Here is a 21,231-nt window from a genome sequence, read left to right on the forward strand (position 1 = left end):
ATGCGCTTCGCTCTCCACAGAGAGTTACAGTACTGCCTTCCTAGCCATTGGACCTCACTGTAGCTCTCATCCCACCCCGATCGCCAGAGCTGACTTCCCATGCTGGGGCAGACACGTCCCAGTCTCACAGGGGTGTGAGGCCTGCCGGCTACGCCCAGCTGGGTTAGCCCACCCGTTGAAGGAGAGTACCAGGGTGAGGCCGCTGTCACGTGCAAACAGCTACTTGGAGCCCCAGCTGAAGGCTGGGCGTTTGGTGGGGACCAAAGGTAAGTGGGCTGTCCTAGAATAGACAGGACAAACCCCCTCACTACCACTCCCTTTACACCTCATACACCCCACTGATCTACATACCAGGGACAATTTACAGTAAGATGATTATTTAGAGGAACAGCACAGTAAAAGGCCCTTTGGGTCCAATCAAATTGTGGCACCCAATTACATCCTTGTGTAAGACCATAAAACATAGGAGCAGAATTAGGCCATCTGGCCCATCGAGTCTGCTCCGCCATTCAATCACGGCTGATCCTTTTTTTCTGTCTCCTCCTCAACTCAGTTCCTGGCCTTCTCCCTGTAACCTTTGATGCCATGTCCAATCAAGAACCTACCAATCTCTGCCTTAAATACACCCAATGACTTGGCCTCCATGGCTGCATGTGGCAACAAATTCCACAAATTCACCACCCTCAGGCTAAAGAAGTTTCTCCGCATCTCTGGTTTGAAAGGGCGCCCCTCTATCCTGAGGCTGTGCCCTCTTGTCCTAGACTCCCCCACCATGGGAAACATCCTTTCCACGTCTACTCTGTCTCGGCCTTTCAACATTCGAAGGGTTTCAATGAGATCCCCCCCATCCTTCTGAATTCCAACAAGTACAGGCCCAGAGCCATCAAACTTTCCTCATATAATAACCCTTTAATTCCTGGAATCATCCTTGTGCAGTTAACCTTCTAACCCATAGGCTTTGGACTGTGGGAGGAAAGTAGAGTACCATGTGGTCACGTGGAGGACGTACAATCTCCTTACAGTCAGCGGCGGGAATTGAACCCAGGGCACTGGTGGTGCAATAGCATCACGCTAACTGCTATTCTACCATGCCCCCCATAATTCCTGATCCCACCAACACCCACACACTGGGGGCTATTTACAATGAACCCACCAATCGGAGCACCCCAGGGCCGGGTGGCGTAAACTGATGTGGCCATGGGGAGAACGTGCAAACTCCAGACAGACAGTGCTAGAGACTGGGATTGAACCTGTCTCTGGAGCTGTAAGGCAGTGACTCTACCCGGTGCACCGCCTAATTTTATAAATTGCTCACACGTAGCACTGGCACAGGGGTGGTGGAGGAAGCAGTTGTTTAAGGTGATGCTGTGTTCTGGGTGGTGCCAAGATTCGGAGAGCTGTTGGAACTACAGATCTGTGGTCAAGTGGACAGGATTCTTTTACACTCCTGACCTGGAGATATTAAGTAGCCAGTTAGAAAAAGCAGGCCATTCAGCCCTTTATTCCTGTTCTACCTCTCAATAAGATCATGGCTGATAGGCTATCTCAGCACCAGTGTCCTGCAATGTATCTAGACCCATAATTCTCCAAAATCTATGATCACCACCTTGAATAAACTCTGTGACCAGGCCTCACTGAAGCCTTGGCCCAGGTCAAAGGTGGAAAACCAACCCAATAGATAATTGCCTGTGATTTTATCAGGACTCAAGGGCCTGAATTATTGGGGGGGTGGAGGGTCAGACAAGCGAGGACTTCATTCCTTCGAGTGTAGGATTCCGGGAGCTGACCTCATCATTATCATTATCATCATTACATGCTGCATCATATGACATTGGCAATCATAGTCTCAAGACCATGATTATTATTGGCAAATCTTTCTACAGAAGTGGTTTGCCATTGCCTTCTTCTGGGCAGTGTCTTTACAAGATGGGTGACCCCAGCCATTATTAATACTCTTCAGAGATTGTCTGCCTGGCATCAGTGATTGCATCACCAGGATTTGCGATGTGCACCAGATGTACGGCCATCCACCACCTGCTCCCATGGCTTCACATGACCCTGATTGGAGGGGGTGGGGGTCCAAGCGGGTGCTACAGCTGGTCAAAGGGTGACCTGTAGGCTTGTGGGGGGGGGGGAACCTTTGTAGAGACATATCTCCAACTCACCACTCATACAGAGGTGTATAAAATCATGAGGGGCATAGATAAGATCACAGCCCTTTTCCCCGGACAGAGGGAAGTAAAATTAGAAGTCATGGGTTTATACTGCAAGAGGAAGATTTAAAGGTGCAGAGGGTGGTCGGTCTATGGAATGAGCTGCCAGAAGAAGTGCTTGAGACAGATACAATAACGACATTTGAATGGACACCTACACGGAAAGGAGAGGTTCAGAGCGATCTGGCCCAATAGCAGACAAATGACCTTGGACAGCATGGATGAGTTGGGCTGAAAGGCCTGTGTCAGTGCCATATTTCTCTGTACTCTATGCTAATTGGCTCTTACCCGAGCCCAGAATGGAAAATAGAATTGTACAGTGCATGAGCAGACCCTTTGGACCACAATCGCTCTGGCTACTTCCCCCTTCCTTTCCAGTCCTGATGAAGGATCTTGGCCTGAAATGTTGACTGTTTATTCCTCTCCATAGACGCTGCCTGACCTGCTGAATCTCTCCAGCATTTTGAGTGTGTTATTCTGGATTTCCAGCATCTGCGGAATCTCCTGTGTTTATGAGTTCCTTCAGCAGTTTGTGTGCTTTGATTCAGACCACAGTGTTGTCCCAAACTAATTACACAAGTAATTAAATGCCTAACTAAACTAATGTACCTGCCTTCACCATGTCCACACCCCGCCATTCTCATGTGTCTCTAAATACCCCTGTCATATTTGCCCCCACCACCACCACACTGACAGCACATTCCAGGCACCCATTATGACAAGGGGTTCTGCAGTTGCTGGAAATCCAGAGGAACGCAAACAAAATGCTGGAGGAACTCAGCAGGTCAGGCAGCATCTACGGAAAAGAACAGGCAGTCAACGTTTTGGGTCAAGACCCTTCATCGGGACTTTATCCATTCCAGCATTCCAGCTCCCCTCTTTCCAGTTCTCTTCTGCTCACCTCCCTCTTGTGCCACTCCCCCTCCTCTTTCTCCCATAGTCTCTCTCCTGTCTTATCCGGCAACGTTTCATGTGGATGTGCTTAGTGGGCGGAAGGGCTTTACCTGTGATATACTGGGCCGAATCCACTACCATTTGTAGGATTTTCCGCTCACATACCAGCCAGCATATGCGGCCGGTCAGTACACTTTCCACCACACATCTACAGAAGTTTGCCAAGGTTTTTGGTGACATGCCGAACCTCCGCAGACTCCTGAGGAAGTAGAGACGCTGTCGCGCTTTATTTGCAATTACATATGTATGATGGATGGAAAATATTGGAAACGTTGAGCTGTTTGGGATTCGCGTTTCAGGTCAACGACCTTTCGACAGAACAAGAACAAAAAAAGTCAAGAGGTAGACCAGGTTTCAAAATGGAGGGGAGTGTGCGAAGAAAAGGGGGAGAGTGTGTGTGTGCGAAACAGGCGAGGATAAATGGCACAATGCAAGACTACAATGACCCCACCATGCCGCTGTAGTTCCTTGTTTTAATAAGCTGCGATAAAGAGCAGTACTTGATTTCAAATGAGTACTTGTTTACAGGTAAAGTTGAGGGTGAAGTATTGACGTTACGCCGGTCTTTCAACTGATATGACAAGATTGCGAGAACTCGTAACTTTGGATTAGTTGAATAAGGCATTTCCCTTTCATGGGCTCCTCACTGATTGGCGCTGGTTCCGGAGGGAGGGTTGAGTCTGTGCTACGATACCCACAAACACTCTTCCACACTTGGTCTCCTGTCCCCCTGTAGTAAAATAATTTGCATTAAACACAGGCTCCGATTCGACCTGAGTGGTCGCCGCACTATTGCAAACCCCCTGTAGTGGGAAGGCGGATTAATTTTAATAGCAGAGCAAATGAGAAAGGAACGAAACAACACTTTGGTAAACAGATCTATTTTTGTTGCTGGCAGAGAAAAAAAAAGCCTGAAGCTAAGGAGAGGACAGATCTGAGTCTCCCCTTCACGTGGATTGCAAAGAAGGCAGCGGCACTCTATTGAGAGGGCGGAGGGTTACCGAAGTTTCGGCACTGCAGGAGGGGTGTGCAGAGGTCGGCTGGTCCCGCAGTGAAATTGACGAGGCGAAAAAAAAGTTTGGTGAAACTTACCGGAGAAGTTTGGGGTTCGCGGTGTGTCTGGGACGGTGTTCGTCTCCCTTGTCTCTTACCGAGGACGCATTCAGAGAGATCGGTTACTCGAACATGTCTTCGATCTTGCCTTTCACTCCGCCGATTGTCAAGCGCCTGCTGGGCTGGAAGAAGGGAGAACAAAACGGGCAGGAGGAGAAATGGTGCGAAAAAGCCGTGAAAAGTTTGGTGAAAAAGTTGAAAAAGACCGGCCAGTTGGATGAGTTGGAAAAGGCAATTACCACCCAGAGTATTAACACCAAGTGTATAACCATCCCCAGGTAACGCGATATATTTTAAGAGACTTGTTTTTTTTACTGTAAAAATAGATTCTAATTGCAATTTTGTGATTTTTCAATTCCATATTTTTTAACCGAAGATTTGATGTGTATTGGGGTGTACGCGGGGCTGCGGTGGAGAGATGTCAGCTGTAGCCAGCATGGGTTTGCTGGTGTGTCTCAGAATGTCGTTTCCCGGCATCTTGTGTCGAGAACGGCAGGAGGCTGCAGTTAAAGTTGTTCTTGAAATGAATGTCATACCTCACCAACAATAGTACACAAACTAACGCAGGCGGCTCAACCGAGCAGAAATAACAGGTGATCATTTCCGGTCGCTGTCTTTGGTGTGGGGGTTGTTGGGGAGGGGATCCCTGGGGTTAATTCTGATACAGAGTTTGGGGGGCGGTTTAATTGACTGGTAAAATTGGACACATTCTTGGGGCCGTGTTTCATTTTGCCTCCTGCAAGACGGTGTCGCTATTCTGCTCAGCTACCAGTGGAGGGGGGGGGGGAGGGTTGGAGTGGGCGAAAAGGGTTGGGAAGAAAGCGTTTAAAAAGTATTAAATAATTTGCGGCCAAATCTTTGTGGTGTGAGGTTACACTGGATGGAGATGAATTTGGTTTCTTGGACCCTTGAGATGATTTAGACCCTGCGGGGACTGTGGAGTCAGTTGATGGGCCGTGTTGTACATCACAGGCACTTTTCTCCTAGTCTGATCGAAGTGCACATGATCACCTTCTCGTACAGGCCATTTGGCCCAATGTAATCTGCTGTTTATCCTCATGGACGGGAGCGCTATGGTGCAGGTGCGAATGGATGTGGAGAGGATGTTTCCTGTAAGGGGGGGGAGTCAAGGAAGAGCGACCCCTTAGAAAATCAAATTCAAGTTTAATTATCGTTCAACCAGACGTGAATACAGCCGAATGAAACAGCGTTCCTCTGGGGCTAGGGTGAAAAACGTACACGGCACGTTCAAGATAGCGAGCAAAAAAAACATAAGTCACGCAAAAAAAAAGACATGTATGCAGCGTTGAGGAGGAATTCTTTTACCCAGAGGGTGTTGAATTCCACAGATTCATTGACACAGATGGCTGCGTGGGCTGAGTCGTTGGGTATATTGAAAGCAGAGGTTGATGTTATGTCAAAGGTTATGGGGAGAAAGCAGGAGAGTGGAGTTGAGAGGGATAATTAATCAGCCGTGGTGGAATGGCAGAATGGACTTGATGGGTTGAATGGCCTAAACCTGCTATGTCTGTGGTTTTATGAGTCGATGGGACTAGGATGAGTGACAGCTTGGCACAGAGTAGATGGGCCGAAGGGTCTGCTCTATGACAATCACTCTTCTTGAGGCTGCTGATCCACTTTGATTAATGTCTCTGCTCCCTTGGCTGGATCATGCTCAACACAGGGTTCTGCTCTACTGGTAATATTGAGAAAACTTCACAGATCTCCAGACCCTGCCTGAGGTTCAATGACAGCAACCTAGCTTTAGGTAATTTGCAAATGGTTTAGGTTGAAGTGTTTACCTGGAGATGTGTTTAATGGTGATGTGCAGGCAGACTCCAGTATTGGAAACCAACCTCCTATGGAAGGACATGGGGGGGGGGGGGGGGGAGAACATAGAACAGTACAGGCCCTTTGACCCACAACATGATGCTGACCTTTTGACCTACTCGAAGATCAATTTAACCCTTCCCTCTCACATGGACCTCAATTTTTCATTCATCTATGTGCCTTTCTAAGAATGTCTTAAATGTCCCTAAGTATCTGCCTCTACCTTTAACCCTGGCAGAGCATTTCACGCACCTACCACACTGTGTAAAAAAAAAAAATTACCTCTGACATCCCCCTATACTTTCCTCCAATCACCTTAAAATTAAGACCTTTTGTGTTAAGCATTTCCACCATGGGGGAAAATCTCTGGCTGTCCATTCTATCTATGCCTCATATCATTTTCACCCAGAGAGTGGTGGATATATGGAATGCTCTGCCCCAGAAGACTGTGGAGGCCAAGTCTCTGGATGCTTTCAAAAAGAGATGGATAGAGCTCTTAAAGATAGCGGAATCAAAGGTTATGGGGATAAGGCAGGAACTGGATATTGATTGTGGATGATCAGCCATGATCACAGTGAATGGCGGTGCTGGCTCAAAGGGCTGAATGGCCTACTCCTGCATCTATTGTCTATCTTGTATACCTCTATCAAGTAATTTCTCATCCTCCTCCAGTCCAAAGAGAAAAGCCATAATTTACTCAGTTTATCCTTATAGGACATGCTCTCTAATTCAGACAGCATCCTGGTAAATCTGTATCTTTTCTAAATCTTCCCCATCCTTCCTATAATAAGGCAACCAGAACTGAACACGAGTGTGACCTAACTAGGGTTTTATAGAACTGCAACATTACCTTAGGTTCTTGAACTGAATCCCCCGACTAACGAAGGCCAGCACACCATACGCCTTCTTAAGCACCTTACCAACTTGCACAGCTGCTGTAGGAGCATGCTTCAGTCATCTCCCCCCTCCAGTCTAGTCTGCCATTCAGTAAGATCAGGGCTGAAGTGATCTTGGCCTTGGATCCATTTTCCTGCCTCTCTCCGTGATCGTGGGCTCTCTCCAGAATTGCAGCTTGCAGAGGTTTGTAGGCTTGGCCAGCTCCATTATGAGCACTAGTCTCCTCAGCATCGAGGACGTCTTCGAAATGTGATGTCTCAAAAAGGTGGCGTCCATCATTAAGGACCCCAGCACCCAGAATATGACCTCTCTTTATTGCTACCATCAGAGAGAAGGTCAGGAGCTTGAAGACACACAGTCAATTTTTAGCTTTTCCCCCTCCACCATCAGATTTCTGAATGGACAATGAACTAACCCATGTATACTAACTCACTACCTTGTTCTCTTCTTGCACCTCTTATTTAACCTAATTTTATATATATATTGTAATTTACAGTATACTTTATGAATGGAATAATTCATAAATGTGCAGTTTGAATGGTTGGGTTGAGTTGTTCCCCAATCTCGGCAATTTACTTGCAAACATCTCGTCACTATGCGAGGAGACTTTGTCAGTGTGCTGTTGATTACACACTGTGTCTCCTCACGTGCTGACAAAATATTTGCAAGTAAATTGCCAAGATGGAAGAACAACTCAACCCAACTATTTTATGTATTATACTCGCAAACACGAGGAAATCTGCAGATGCTGGAAATTCAAGCAACACACACAAAATGCTGGTGGAATGCAGCAGGCCAGGCAGCATCTATAGGAAGAGGTACAGTTGATGTTTCGGGCCGAGACCCTTCGTCAGGACCCGAAACGTCGACTGCACCTCTTCCTATAGATGCTGCCTAGCCTGCTGAGTTCCACCAGCATTTTGTGTGTGTTGTTATGTATTATATTGTAGTCTTGCCACAAAACAATAAATTTCATGGTATGTGTCAGTGATATTAAACCTGATTCTGATTCTCTCAGTCTGTCTGGGTTTTGGATATATTCCCTTAATTTGACCTCCACAGCTCCCTGGAGGACTGAATTGTCATACAGTCATCTTGGCACCTTGGCCCTCCTTCAGTCAGGAGTTATGAACTTGGAGAGTGTGCAAAACCAAAACTAGAGAACAATTAAAGTTAAATTTGCATTTCTTTTGTGTGCATGCATGTGTGTGAGGGAGAGGAGAGATAGTGGGTTATTATTTAATGGAGCGACTTTTAACGTTTCTATGGGGCCTTGCAGTTTTCATTTTATGCACTCTGTCGTAGCTCACACTGCGCTCAGTTCATGATTAGCGACAGGTGAGTGTGACACAATTTCTAACTGACCCTCAGTTGCTCGAGTCATGTTTGATCCTGAGGATATGTTGTTATATATTCAGTGCATCTTGCCTCGCTTGTCAAATAACAGTGTTGGGATTTTGTTTCGGTGGGGCACCAAGCTGCTTCGAAGGAGAAATGTGTCCAAAATCTTCGTCAAAGTCTGTTTTAAAGAGGGAAGGGGTGCACTGAGGTATAGGGAGGGAATTTCAGAACTTACATAGAAACATAGAAAATAGGTGCAGGAGTAGGCCATTCAGCCCTTTGAGCCTGCACCGCCATTCAGTATGATCATGGCTGATCATCCAACTCAGAACCCTGTACCTGCCTTCTCTCCATACCCCCGATCCCTTTAGCCACAAGGGCCGTATCTAACTCCTTCTTAAATATAGCCAATGAACTGGCCTCAACTTGGGTCCAACACTTGTTTAGTAAGAATATCAAGAGATATGGGGATTCTTCCTACATTTCAAAAACGTACTGGTTGGAAGGTTAATTGGTTGTTGTAAGATGTCCTGTGATTAGACTACTGTTAAATCAGATAAAGCAGAGGAACACAGCTCACTGGTCCATAAGGGCCTATTCCACACTGTATCTCCCAGGTTTGATCTTTTTTTTGAGAGTTTCGGGTAAAATGTTTGATGATTTGTGAGGACCATTTGCAAACCTGAACAAAATCTGACACTGGATAGACCACACTTCAAGTATTGTGATAAGATGGTCACCTCATTATAGGGAGGATGCGGAAGGTTTAGAGAGGGTGCAGAAGAGATTTGCCAGAATGCTACCGTGCCTTATAAGTATGGCCTCTTTGGAGCAAAGGAGGGTGTGAGGTGATTTGATAGAGGTGTACAAGATAATAAGAGGTATAGATCGAGTGGACAGCCAGAGTCCTTTTCTATGGGCAGAAATGGCTAATGCAATGGGCATAATTTTAAGGTGATTGGAGGAAAGTATAGAGGGATGCCAGAGATAGTGTTTTTTTTTTAACACAGAGTTGATTGGTGAGTGGAACACACTGGCAGGGTGGTAGTCGTTGCAGATACATTTGGGACATTTAAGAGCTTCACAGATGGCCACATGGATGTTAGAAAAATTCAGAGGCTCATGTGAGGGTTATATTAGAATGACCTTAGCGTGGGTTAAAATGTCTGCAGAACATTGTGGGACGAAGGGCCTGTACTGTGCTTTACTGTTCTATGTTCTGTAATCGGGGCTGTCTGGGGAATTAAGGGAAACTTTCCCTCTTTCACCAGGCTGTTGTCACAATAGTGATTGCTGGACAGTGGGAATAGACTCTCATAATCTATGTGTTTTTCACAAATTAAGTTGAGGGTTTAATCTTAAAAGTGATGAAGATTCCATCTGTGACATGTGACAGCTATGAGCTTCATCGTATTCAATGTCTGTGGAACGTTCTCATCTGATTTTCATCTGCTGTTGAGATTTGTTGCGGTATTTTCGTTTCTTTAGATTCTCCTGTGACGTTAAATCCAATCCTGTCTTGGGGAAGGGTTATTGTTCCTTTACTTTTGGATCTAAATCTTCCTTCCTGACAGAACTGGGGGAGTATCTTTCCCAGAAGGACGGCAGTGATGTGAGATGACCTACCATTGCTGCCTTTGGCATATGACGTAGGAGCAGAATTAGGCCATTCGGGCCATCGCGTCTACTCTGCCATTCAATCATTTCTGATTTATTATCCCATTCTGCTGCCTTCTTCCCGTAACCTTTGACGCCCTTACTAATCAAAAACCTATCATCCTCCTCTTTAAATATACCCAATGACTTAACTTCCTTAGCCACCTGTGGCAATAAGTTACACAGATTCACCACCCACTGGCTAAAAAAATTCCTCCTCATCTCTTCTAAATGGACATTCTTGTGTTCTGAGGCTGTGCCTTCTGGGCCTAGACTCTCCCACAATTGGAAACATTCTCTCCTCTAACCTATAGCACTCTAACACTCTATCTAACCCTGTCCATATTCGATAGGTTTCAATGAGATTACCCCTCCCCCCTCATTCTTCTAAACCCCAACAAGCACAGGCCCAGAGCCATCAAGTGCTGCTCATGCATTTAATTCCAGAGGTAATTTAGCAGCATTTCCCACTTTGCATAAATTAACCCAAAATCAGGCATTGCAGCTGTCTTTCTGGTTTATCTGTTTAGACAGACCTTGTGCCACTGCAAAACAGATCCACAAGAGTGATGGGAAGTTGTGTTCAGTTTCTGCTCTCTCATTCCCCCCCCGGCTGCTTCCTCCCACCTTCGTGCACTCTATACGAGAGGCCGGACTTGAAGACCAGTGTAAACAGCAGCAATCATTTGGTCAAAGGATGCGGGCAGCTGTTATGCCTCTGGATCCAGATGTGACGGGCGATCGCACTTCCCACGTTGGCAGCCTTGCTCACTTGGCCTGCGGAGCTGGAGTGGAAGCGGATGATCCGTGATTCTGAGACGAGTAACCACGAGTCTGCACTCTGTTCTGGCCCTGGAGATACAGGGCAGCAGCCACCGCCTTGCTAGGTGTGCTGGGTTGTCAGGATGGGCAGTGCTCACTGCCACCATCAGGGAGGATGTGTTTGGGCGCTAACCTCCTCAGCATCAGAATCAGGTTTAGTATCGCTGGCATATGTCAACGAAATTTAACTTTGCGGCAGCAGTACCATGCAATACATGATACGGGTCCACAGTCCCTTATCGGAAATCCTTGGGGCCAGTTGCATTTCAGAATTCAGAATTTTTCATATTTCAGACCCCCACCCCAATACCAAAAACCACGTATGCTAAGTCCCTTATTTAACCTGACTCAGTGCGGTGGACTTTAGGACGCAGCGGCGCACCAAACCTACGCACATCCTCCCGTGTACTTTATGTACGGGGTCTTTCTTTTGTTACATTTAAAATGGCGATTTTGTTATGTTAATCTGTGGAATGCGGCTTTGTTGTGTTTTAACGCTGCAGAGAGTTTGCGCTAACAGTTTGTTTTACTTTAAATGAGATAACCAGGTTCTATTAGCCACTGGGTGGTTATGTATCGTTTTGTTTTCGGATGCCATGCTGTATGATATGACTGTGGACTGAGTTTTGGCGGGGAGTCGGAGGAGAGACGAGGAGGACGGCGGACGTGCGGAGAGGCTCCGGTCGATCACTTAGGGTGGTCCCGAGCCGTGGGTCGACGGAATTCGGGTGGTCGTCTGACGTCGAATTGAGCTCCAACGGTAGCGCGTGAAGAACTTGGACTTTGATAAGTGTTGGCGCCTTTTTTTCCCATTACTTTCCTCTCTGTATCAAATGTATATTAATGCCCTAGAATTAGTAATATCTATAAAGTGTATGTGTTAAAATTTACTGGGTGTGCTGGCTGATGATTGATGTTTGTGATTGATTCGGGCGACGATTGACCCTGGGGGGAGTGTTGAAGCAGGTGCTGGGCGGGATTTCCCCTAGACATTCACGAGCCAATATAACGGAACGTTACATTTAAATCATCTCTAGATTACTTATAATAGCTAATACAAAGTAACTGCTATGTAAATAGTTGTTATATTGTATTGTTTAGGGAATAATGCCAAGAAAATTTTTTATTTCCAACAAAAACATTCAATAAAACATAAAAATATACAGTTTCAAACGAACCAAATCAAACGCATGGTAAATGACTTATTGGAATAAATGTAGAGCGTCACTATCACTATAAAACTTCAGTAACTTATCTTTGTTTATTTAAATCACATACAGTGGTAATTTCGACACTATTTTCTTCAGTAAGATGCCGCACAGACACACCACGATCAAGCTTCTGCAATAACTCCAATTTCTGCGTTATTGATAATGATAGATGCTTCCTTCTCTTTTTCTAATTGTTACCCATAGGAGTATCTGCAGCTCTTTTCACAGTGAAATTAAACAAAGTCAACAGTGAACACAAAATATCAGTGAACAGCAAATGCACGTGTAACCAGTACGAGCGCTGAGCCACAGCTGACGTCTGGCGGCCTCTGCTAGTGCTGCCACGTCACACCTGAGTGACGTCAGCTGTTGGCAAAGAAAAACTTTGGTTTTCAGAGCTGTTTGGATTTCAGAATTTCGGATAAAGGAATGTGCACCTGTAATAGAAAAGAAAGCTGTGAATTAAAGTAAATATATATGTATATTAAATAGTTAAATAAGTAGTGCAAAAATATAAATTTTTAAAAAAGTAGTGAGACAGTGTTCATGGGTTGAATGTCCATTCAGAAATCTGATGGCAGAGGGGAAGAAGCTGTTCCTGAATCATTGTGTGTGTGCCTTCAGGCTTCTGTACCTCCTTTCTTGATGGTAGCAATGAGAAGAGGACATGACCTGGGTGATGGGGGCCCTTAATGATGGACGGTGCCTTTTTGAAACATTGCTCCTGGAAGATGTCCTGGAAACTATGGAGATTAGTGCCCAAGGTGGAGCTGACTAAGTTTACAACTCTCTGTGCAGAAGCCCCCTACGCCACCACCCTCCTAATCAGACGTTGATGCAGCCAGTTAGAATGCTCTCCATGGTACCTCTGTAGAAATTTTTGAGGATGTCTTTAAAAGATGATGTCCCTCAAAGGCAGCATCCATCATTAAGGACCCCATCACTCAGGACGTGCCCTCTTCTCATTATGACCACCAGGGAGGAGGTACAGGAGCTTGAAGACACAGACAGTGTTGTAGGAACAGCTCTCCCCCACCCCCCTGCCTTGCCATCAGATTTCCAAATGGTCCATGAACACAGTACCTCCTCCTTGATGGTAACAATGAGAAGAGGGCATGTCCTGGATGATTTGTTGGGGGGGGGGGGCTGTCCTTAATGATGGATGCCTTTCTGAGGCATCACCTGTTAGAGAGAGATTCTCTGCTGGGTGACGGGGGAATCGTTGCAAAGTCTGTTGCAGCCAACGGGCGTGCAGTTGTGCAATTTGGGTTTTTGTGATGTTCTGCACGTGACGAGTGCTGGTGTCCCGGGAGGCTTGCTGTGTGCGTAGTGATGGCCTGGTTTCGACACCTCTGATAAGAGACTCTGCGACACCCCGGGGTTCTGAAAGGTGTGAAAGAAATGCTGGTTGTTGTGCTCTTGAGCTGTATTGCAGTAAATGATGGTGCAGCCTGTGTTGGTGGAAGAGTAAATACTACCCAGAGCAGCAGTGAGAGACTCACTCCTCTCTGCTACACTGCCCTGGGATATTCTCCATCCACCTGAGAGGGCAGAGGATGCCTCAATTCGACATTCCATGTGCGTAGTCTGCCTCCGACGATACTGCATCTAAATCAGCTGTGCATTTGCCAAATTTAGCTCTGGTTTCCTTTGAGGTAGAGAACTATTCTCGTAGCCTGAGCCCCATGACGCACAGTACTGGTGGGACTTGCAAAGCTTGAAGTAAATTTATTATCAACACAGAAATGGGGAGGAATTTCTTTTAGCCAGAGGGTGGTGAATCTGTGGAATTCAATGCCACAGGCAGCTGTGAAGCCCAGGTCATTAGGTGCATTTGAGTTTGAGGTTGATAGGTTCTTGATTAGTCAGAGTGTGAAAGTTTACGGGGAGAAGGTGGGAGAATGAGGCTGAGAGAGAAAAGGATCATCCATGATGAAATGGTGGAGTAGACATGAAGAGCCAAATGGCCTAAATCTGCTCCTACGTCTTGTGGTCAATGTACGTACATATCGCCATAAGTTACCCTGAGATTAATTTTCTTCTGGGCATTCACAGTGGATTGAAGAAGTACAATAGAATAAATGAAAAACTGCACACACAGACTGACAAACAATCAAGGTGCAAATGCAAAAAGAAAGAAAGTAAATAATTATTCAGTGGATTCCGATTCTTCGCGACCAGTATACTTTGGACCAATTAAACACTGCCCCAATTAGTTGAGGATTCATAGAAAAAGTTTAAAAGGTGTAAAAAAAAGATGAACTATGTTTAACTGAGTAACAAATTGTATATTTAGATAAAATGGAGCAAATTAGAACACTATCATTACTACAGTATTATAAAACTGTATTAGTTCCTAATAGTTATTTGACAGAGGAATTCATCCAGTGTGTGCATTTTTTTGATTGATTATGAATTCATAAAATCAGCGCAGACACCTAGTGCAGATAATAGACTTCATACAGTGTTGTCAATCTTCATTTTCATTGTAACATTCAAGATTATTGTTGATATCTTCAAATTCTTCATGATTCCTAACTTGTTGAAGTAATGAAATCGTTTCTATTTCACTCCCGACTGTTTCTGGGATCTCCAAGCCTGAATGCTTAAAACCGCAGTGAGCAAAAACAGTTCAGAATTGTCTTACTGCTTATTTCTCACCAACTATCATTGAGAAAAATCACTGTTGATAGGTTGGTTAAAAAAAGTAAATGATGTATTGGCCTTCATAAGTCAGGGGACTGAGTTAAAGAGCCGCGAGTAAATGTCGCAGCTCAGTAAAGCCCTGGTTTAACCACACTTGGGAGTATCGTGTTCAGTTCTGGTCTCGTTATAGGAAGGGTGTGGAATCTTTAGAGAGGGTGCAGAGGAGATTTACCAGGATGCTGTCTGGTCTAGAGAGACTGTCTTATGAGGAAAAGTTCAGCCAGCTAGGATTTTTGCTGTTTGGACTGAAGGAGGGTGAGAGATGACTTAATAAAGGTGTAAAGATGAGAAGAGGCAAACATAGAGTGGACAGACATTGGCTTTTTCCCCAGGGCAGAAATGGCAAAATTCTAAGGTGATTAGAAGAAAGTGTGGGAGATGTCGGAGATTTTTCTTTACACAGAGTAGTTTGTGCTGCCAGGGGTGGTGGCAGAGCCAGATACGTTATAGAGATTAGAAACTCTTAGGCACATGAATGAAAGAAAACTGGAGGGTTATGCAGGAGGGAGACACTTGAATGAGCACAGAGTAGGCTTAAAAAATCAGCACTGTACTCTTTCACCTATCTTCCCCTTTCATCCTATCGTGCGCCTTCATTCCTCACCTTCTCTCTGCTGTATTTTGAAGCTGGTTTAATCTCACACTGTTTCCTCTGAAGAGCATTGAGGAGATATGCTGACCACGTTTCTCTCTGCATGGACGCTCTCTGACCTGCAATAGATGATTGCTATTGTTCAATGTGTCCTTTTCAAGTGAATGTTATCTGCTTGGTTGTTAAAATTTAACAATGCCCTATGTGCTTGTGGCTGCATTCATACGAAAACCACAGCAGCTGTTGCAGTGACCACATCTCTTCATGTAGTGAAAAAAAACATCTCTTCATATAGTTACTATCAGGGAAGTTGCAGCTTCTAAGCTCCTGAGCCCTTTCAGTGTGTGAAGCTATTTTTGTAACGATACCACTGGCGTCCTCGACTTGATTGAATTGGTACTGACTGTCATTACTGAGAGACCTCTGTAGTAGCTGTCTTCTCGCTGCTGCCATCAGGAAGAAGGTACAGGAGTCTCAGGACTCTCACCACCAGGTTCAGGAACAGTTTCTACCCCCGTAACCTGACGGCTCTTGAATCGGAGGAGAAAACTTCATTTGCCCCGTCAATGAAATTATCCCACAACCAATGGACTTGTTTTCAGTGATTCATCATCTCAGGTTCTCGATATTTATTATTATTTCTTCTTTTTGTTTTGGCACAGTTTGTTGTCTTCTGCGCTCAGTTTGAATGTCCTCGCTGGGCGGTCTTCCATTGATTCTGTTGTGATTCGTCTGTAGATTTATTGAGTCTACCTGCACACAAAAGGCGAGAAAGATCGGACGAAAAAAACAGAACATAATAAAAACTATAAGACTGAACTGTCTATAGTCCAAGTCCATGTCCAAAATGCAGAAAGCCTGGGTAACATTCTCCGCGCACAGCGGCGGCCTGTCCTCCGAAAGCAGAGCAATTTTTTCCCCCTCTTTTCCCCCCTCCCCCCCGTGATCAAAAGGCAGTTTCCCCTATCCAACAGCCCCTTTCGTCCCTCCCACACACGCTGACTTCTGGACGACCAATGGACCTTTGGTCTTCAATCTTCGTTATCGACCCTCGATGATGGGACCCTGAACTCCAGGCTTTATTACCTAGTCCTGATGGTTCTTGAGAAGGTGGTGAGTTGCAGCAACTGTTGTCCATGTCGTGAAGATGTCATAGGGTGCTGAACGTAGGAGCAAATTTAGACCATTTGGCCCATCAAGTCTGCTCTGCTCTTCAATCAGGGCTGATTTATTTCCCCTCCTATTAAAGCCATCGGCCTTTTGGCCCATTTAGTAAGTGTTGAACTGTTATTGTGCCTAGTATATTGACCTGCACCTGGACTATAATGCTCCACACTCCTCCCAACCGTGTATTTATCCAAGTATCTCTTTAAAAATTGCAATCCAACTCATGTCCAGCTCTTCTGCTGTCAGTTTGTTTCACCCTCTGAGAGAAGTTGTTCCCCCTCAAGTTAAATATATCCACTGGGCTTAGTAGCTAAGCCACATGTGAAGGGCAGGAGCTGGACTTGGTTGTCAGAGGCTGTTTGGGAGCATTTAAAAGGTAGTGGGAGCTTATTCCCACTACTACCCCCGGCGATAACAACCTTAAGGAACTAAGAGGTGGGGATAGCTGCTGATTGCCCAATGTTCAATTCAATTTTCACAACTCTCCAGCAGCCTGAGCCGATACACAGCACGACATAGACCAGGCAAGTGGCAGGTAGTGTATGTGCCAGGCAATGCCCATCACAAGTGGCAGGTAGCGTATGTGCCAGGCAATGCCCATCACAAGTGGCATGTAGCGTATGTGCCAGGCAATGCCTATCACAAGTGGCAGGTAATGTATATGCCAGGCAATGCCCATCACAAGTGGCAGGTAGTGTATGTGCCAGGCAATGCCCATCACAAGTGGCAGGTAACGTATGTGCCAGGCAATGACCATCACAAACAAGGGAGAGTTCAACCATGCGCCTCCAACATTTAATAGCATTATTGGGATCGGCACGGTGCCACGGGGTTAGCACAATGCTTTACAGCACCAGTGATCGGAGTTCGATTCCCACTGCTGTCTGTAAGGAGTTTGGAATTTTTGGATTTGCACAGTTTGCCTTTTGCACATTGGTTATTTGTGAGTCTTTGTGTGCAGTGTTTTATTGATTAGACCATGAGATGTAAGAGCAGAATTAGGCCATTCAGCCCATCGAGTCTGCTCTGCCGTTCCCTTATGGCTGATCCACCTTCCTTCTCACCATACCCTTTGAAACCCTGATCGATCAGGAAACTATCAACTTCCGTCTTAAACATACCCACAGACTTGGCCTCCAACACGGTCTGTGGCAGAGCATTCCACAGATTCACTACTCTGGCTAAAAAGATTCCTCCTTACCTCTGTTCTAAAAGGTCGCCCCTCAATTTTGTGGCTGTGCCCTTCAGTTTCGGGTACCCCCACCATAGGAAACGCCCTCTCCTCATTTACATTATCTAGTCCTCTCAACATTCGGTAGGTTTCAATGAGTCTGCTGTATTTCTTTGTTCTACTGTGAATGCCTGCAAGAAAATGAATCTCAGGGATGTATATGGTGACATGTTTGTACTTCGTTAATAAATTTACTTTGAACATTTCAGCCCAGAGGTTTGGTTTTCCTCCGGGTGCTCTGGTTTCCTCCCACATTCCAAGGATGTGTGGGTGTTAAGGTGTGGGCACGTTATACTGGTGCTGGAAGCGTGGCGACACCTGCTCGGACCACGTTGGTCATTTTCATTGACGCAAACAATGCGTTTCACTGCATGTGTCAATGTGCATGTGATAAATAAATCTGATTTTCAATCATTAGTGGGAGAAGGAAGGGAGCAACTTGTGGTTTGAAATGTTCGAAGTAAATTTATTATCAAAGTAGGTCCTTTAACATCTGCCGGACGATGCTGAGGATGTTCTACGAGTCTGTGGTGGCCAGTGCTATCATGTTTGCTGTGGTGTGCTGGGGCAGCAGGCTGAGGGTGGCAGACACCAACAGAATCAACAAACTCATTCGTAAGGCCAGTGATGTTGTGGGGATGGAACTGGACTCTCTCACGGTGGTGTCTGAAAAGAGGATGCTGCCAAGTTACATGCCATCTTGGTCAATGTCTCCCATCCACTACATAATGTACTGGTTGGGCACAGGAGTACATTCAGCCAGAGACTCATTCCTCCGAGATGCAACACAGAGCGTCATAGGCCTGTGGCCATCAAACTTTACAACTCCCCCCTTGGAGGGTCAGACACCCTGAGCCAATCGACTGGTCCTGGACTTATTTCCTGGCATAATTTACATATTACTATTTAATTATTTATGGTGCAACTGTAACGAAAACCAATTTCCCCCGGGATCAATAAAGTATGATTGCTACTACTACTACTATATATCACCATATACTACCCTGAGATTCATTTTCTTGCAGGCATTCACAGTAGCACAAAGAAACTCAATAGAATCAATAAAAAGCAGCACACAAAGACTGGCAACCAATGTGAAGAAGAAGACAAACTGCAAATAAAAAGAAAAACTAGAAATAAATAAATATGGGAAAGAGCAGGAGCTCAGCAGGAAATCATTGACTGTTGGATTAGAATCCAAAGTCTGTAACTTAATGAAGACCAGGAAGTTAAGTTGTCATTGATTAAGAGAGTGCTGAGTCTAGACTGAGTGCTTGGTGCTGGCTGAGGGTGTGTGTGCGCGGTGATTCAACAAAAAGTAGACAACATTGTGATTATCAAGATGCAGAAAAGCTTTTGGTCACCCACCCACTTGCTTCCCCCTCACCTGGTTACACCTATTACCTTCCGTCTTGTACTTCTCCCCCCCCGACCCCCCACCTTCTTATTCTGACTATTCCCTTCATTGTGAATCGGCCTGAAAAGTCGACTTTTTAAAGCTTTTCATAGATGCTGCCTGGTCTGCTGAGTTCCTCCAGCACTTTGTGTGTACAACTCTGGGTTTGCAGCATCTGCGGAATCTCTTGTGTTTGAAGCTTCTGATTGTCGGTTCTTTGGGCTAAGCGGGGGAGAAGTGAGAGAGCATTGAGTAAGCAGGCCTAACCATAATGACGAAAACCTCCTTCACGTCACACACTTCCTGTGGCTTCGGAGTCTTATCGTCAGAACTACACCTATCCTTGTTTCGCAAGAGTAGGTTTAAGTTTTATTGTTTGCTGTCAGCACAGAATCTCATTGTTTATTTTCAGGGTGAGAGAGGAAATAGAAAATCAATTAATTGTCCAAATGTGACAGAGTCCCTATATGTAATGAATGCACTGAATGAAAAAGTTAAGGCCTTCAGGATAAGGAGTTTCTAAGCAAGGACCTCATTTTATGGCAATGTGATTGGCATCGAGAGTATTGTAGACAGTTAATTGTGGAAAGAAAGAAATTCCCATGCCTGCTTTGAGTTCCAGTTGACAGTGTCCTTATATGGACATTGAGTAAGAATCCAAGTCAGCTAGGCCGCATGTTTAACAGGATCGGTGTATTAACACTCTCTGCTCAGAACTTGGATCAAAAACTTCTTCATCAATTAAGTTATATCTGTCCTGTCCTGATGTTCCTTTTCGTAACTTGGCATCAGAAGTTGGTTGAACTCCTCACCTATCCGTCCTCAAAGTTCAAAGTAAATTTATTATCAAAGTATATACTGTATGTGTCACCAAATAGTACCTTGGTATTCATTTTCTTGCAGGCATTCATAGATACAAAGAAACACAATAGAAAATCACTGGAAAAACTACACACAAACAAAGATGGGCAAATAACACATTGTGCAAATAGAAAAGAAAACACAATAAGTAATACTGAGGAGTCGAGTTGTAGAGTTCTTGGATTGTGGAATCAGTTCAGTGTTGAGATGAGTGAAGTTATCTACACTGGTTCAGGAACCTGATGGTTGAAGGGTAATAACTGTTCCTGATCCTGGTGGTGTGGGACCTAAGGCTCCTGTACCTGAGTTTTGTGTGTACACGTGGCCGCTCTGTTGGGAGCGCAGAGCACAGAATGCATAGACTGTGAGCTGGCCCGCTTGTGCTTTGACACGGGAAGGGAAGTGGTTCAGAGCTGTGGCCTGCAGTGTGAATGGGTGACTCTGCATTCCGCAGTCAGGAGCGCAGGAGCATTCATGGTTCTGTGGGAAATGATTTGTCTTTAATGCAAACCTTATGATTTCCTAAAGTACTTCAAGTTAGCAATGTTACAATCGCCTGAGGGACAAGACAACATGCAGGGCATGCCAGAGGGTATGGCGTTCCTCTTTAAAAGTATTCTTATTTTATTTTGGGATATTTACTTTGCTCCACTTCTTTCCATTTTTAGTTGGGAGCTGGACTAATATTTTAAAACAAACTTTGAAGATTAAAGATTAACTTTATTATCACATGTGCATCAAAAATTACAGTGCAGTGTGTCGTCTGCGTTAATGACCATTGCTGTCCGAGAATAATACTGGGGACGGCCTGCAAGCTTCCAGCACCAACACAGCACATCCACAACTTACTAAACCTCAACCGTCTGTCTTCAGAATGAGAGCACCCGGAGGAAACCCATGCGGCTCCGGGGCGAATGTACAAACTCCTTGCAGGCAACGATGGGAATTGAACCCTGACTGGTTATTCCAGAGCTGTGAATTGTTGCACTAACCAATACACTGCCGTGCAGCAACAGCTAGAGTTAATATTTTAAAGATTTATTCAATAAATGGGTGGAGGGGTGGAGATAAGTCCCTACTAAAGGAGGTGTAAGCTGCTCCTTCCCTCTGCTAGCCTGCAGGTCACCCTTGGGCAAGGTGTAGCACCTGCTTAGCCCCCGATCAGGATCACGTGAAGCCATGGGAGCAGGTGGTGGATGGTCGTGTGAGCAACTGGTGCACATCACAAGTCTGGGTGATGC

At 45.3% G+C, this 21,231-nt stretch overlaps 1 protein-coding gene across 1 annotated transcript in view; it reads left to right on the top strand.

The window, feature by feature from the left end:
• The first annotated feature begins 4,271 nt into the window (after nucleotides 1-4,271).
• Nucleotides 4,272-21,231, top strand: part of smad3b (SMAD family member 3b) — a 146,388-nt gene continuing 129,428 nt past the window's right edge. Inside the window, exon 1 of the mRNA XM_072278028.1 lies at nucleotides 4,272-4,558. Coding sequence (XP_072134129.1) covers nucleotides 4,353-4,558 — 206 coding nt within the window. The 5' untranslated portion in view covers nucleotides 4,272-4,352. The remainder of the gene's footprint in view (nucleotides 4,559-21,231) is intronic.

Source organism: Mobula birostris, chromosome 14, assembly GCF_030028105.1.
Source record: "Mobula birostris isolate sMobBir1 chromosome 14, sMobBir1.hap1, whole genome shotgun sequence".
NCBI lineage: Eukaryota > Metazoa > Chordata > Chondrichthyes > Myliobatiformes > Myliobatidae > Mobula > Mobula birostris.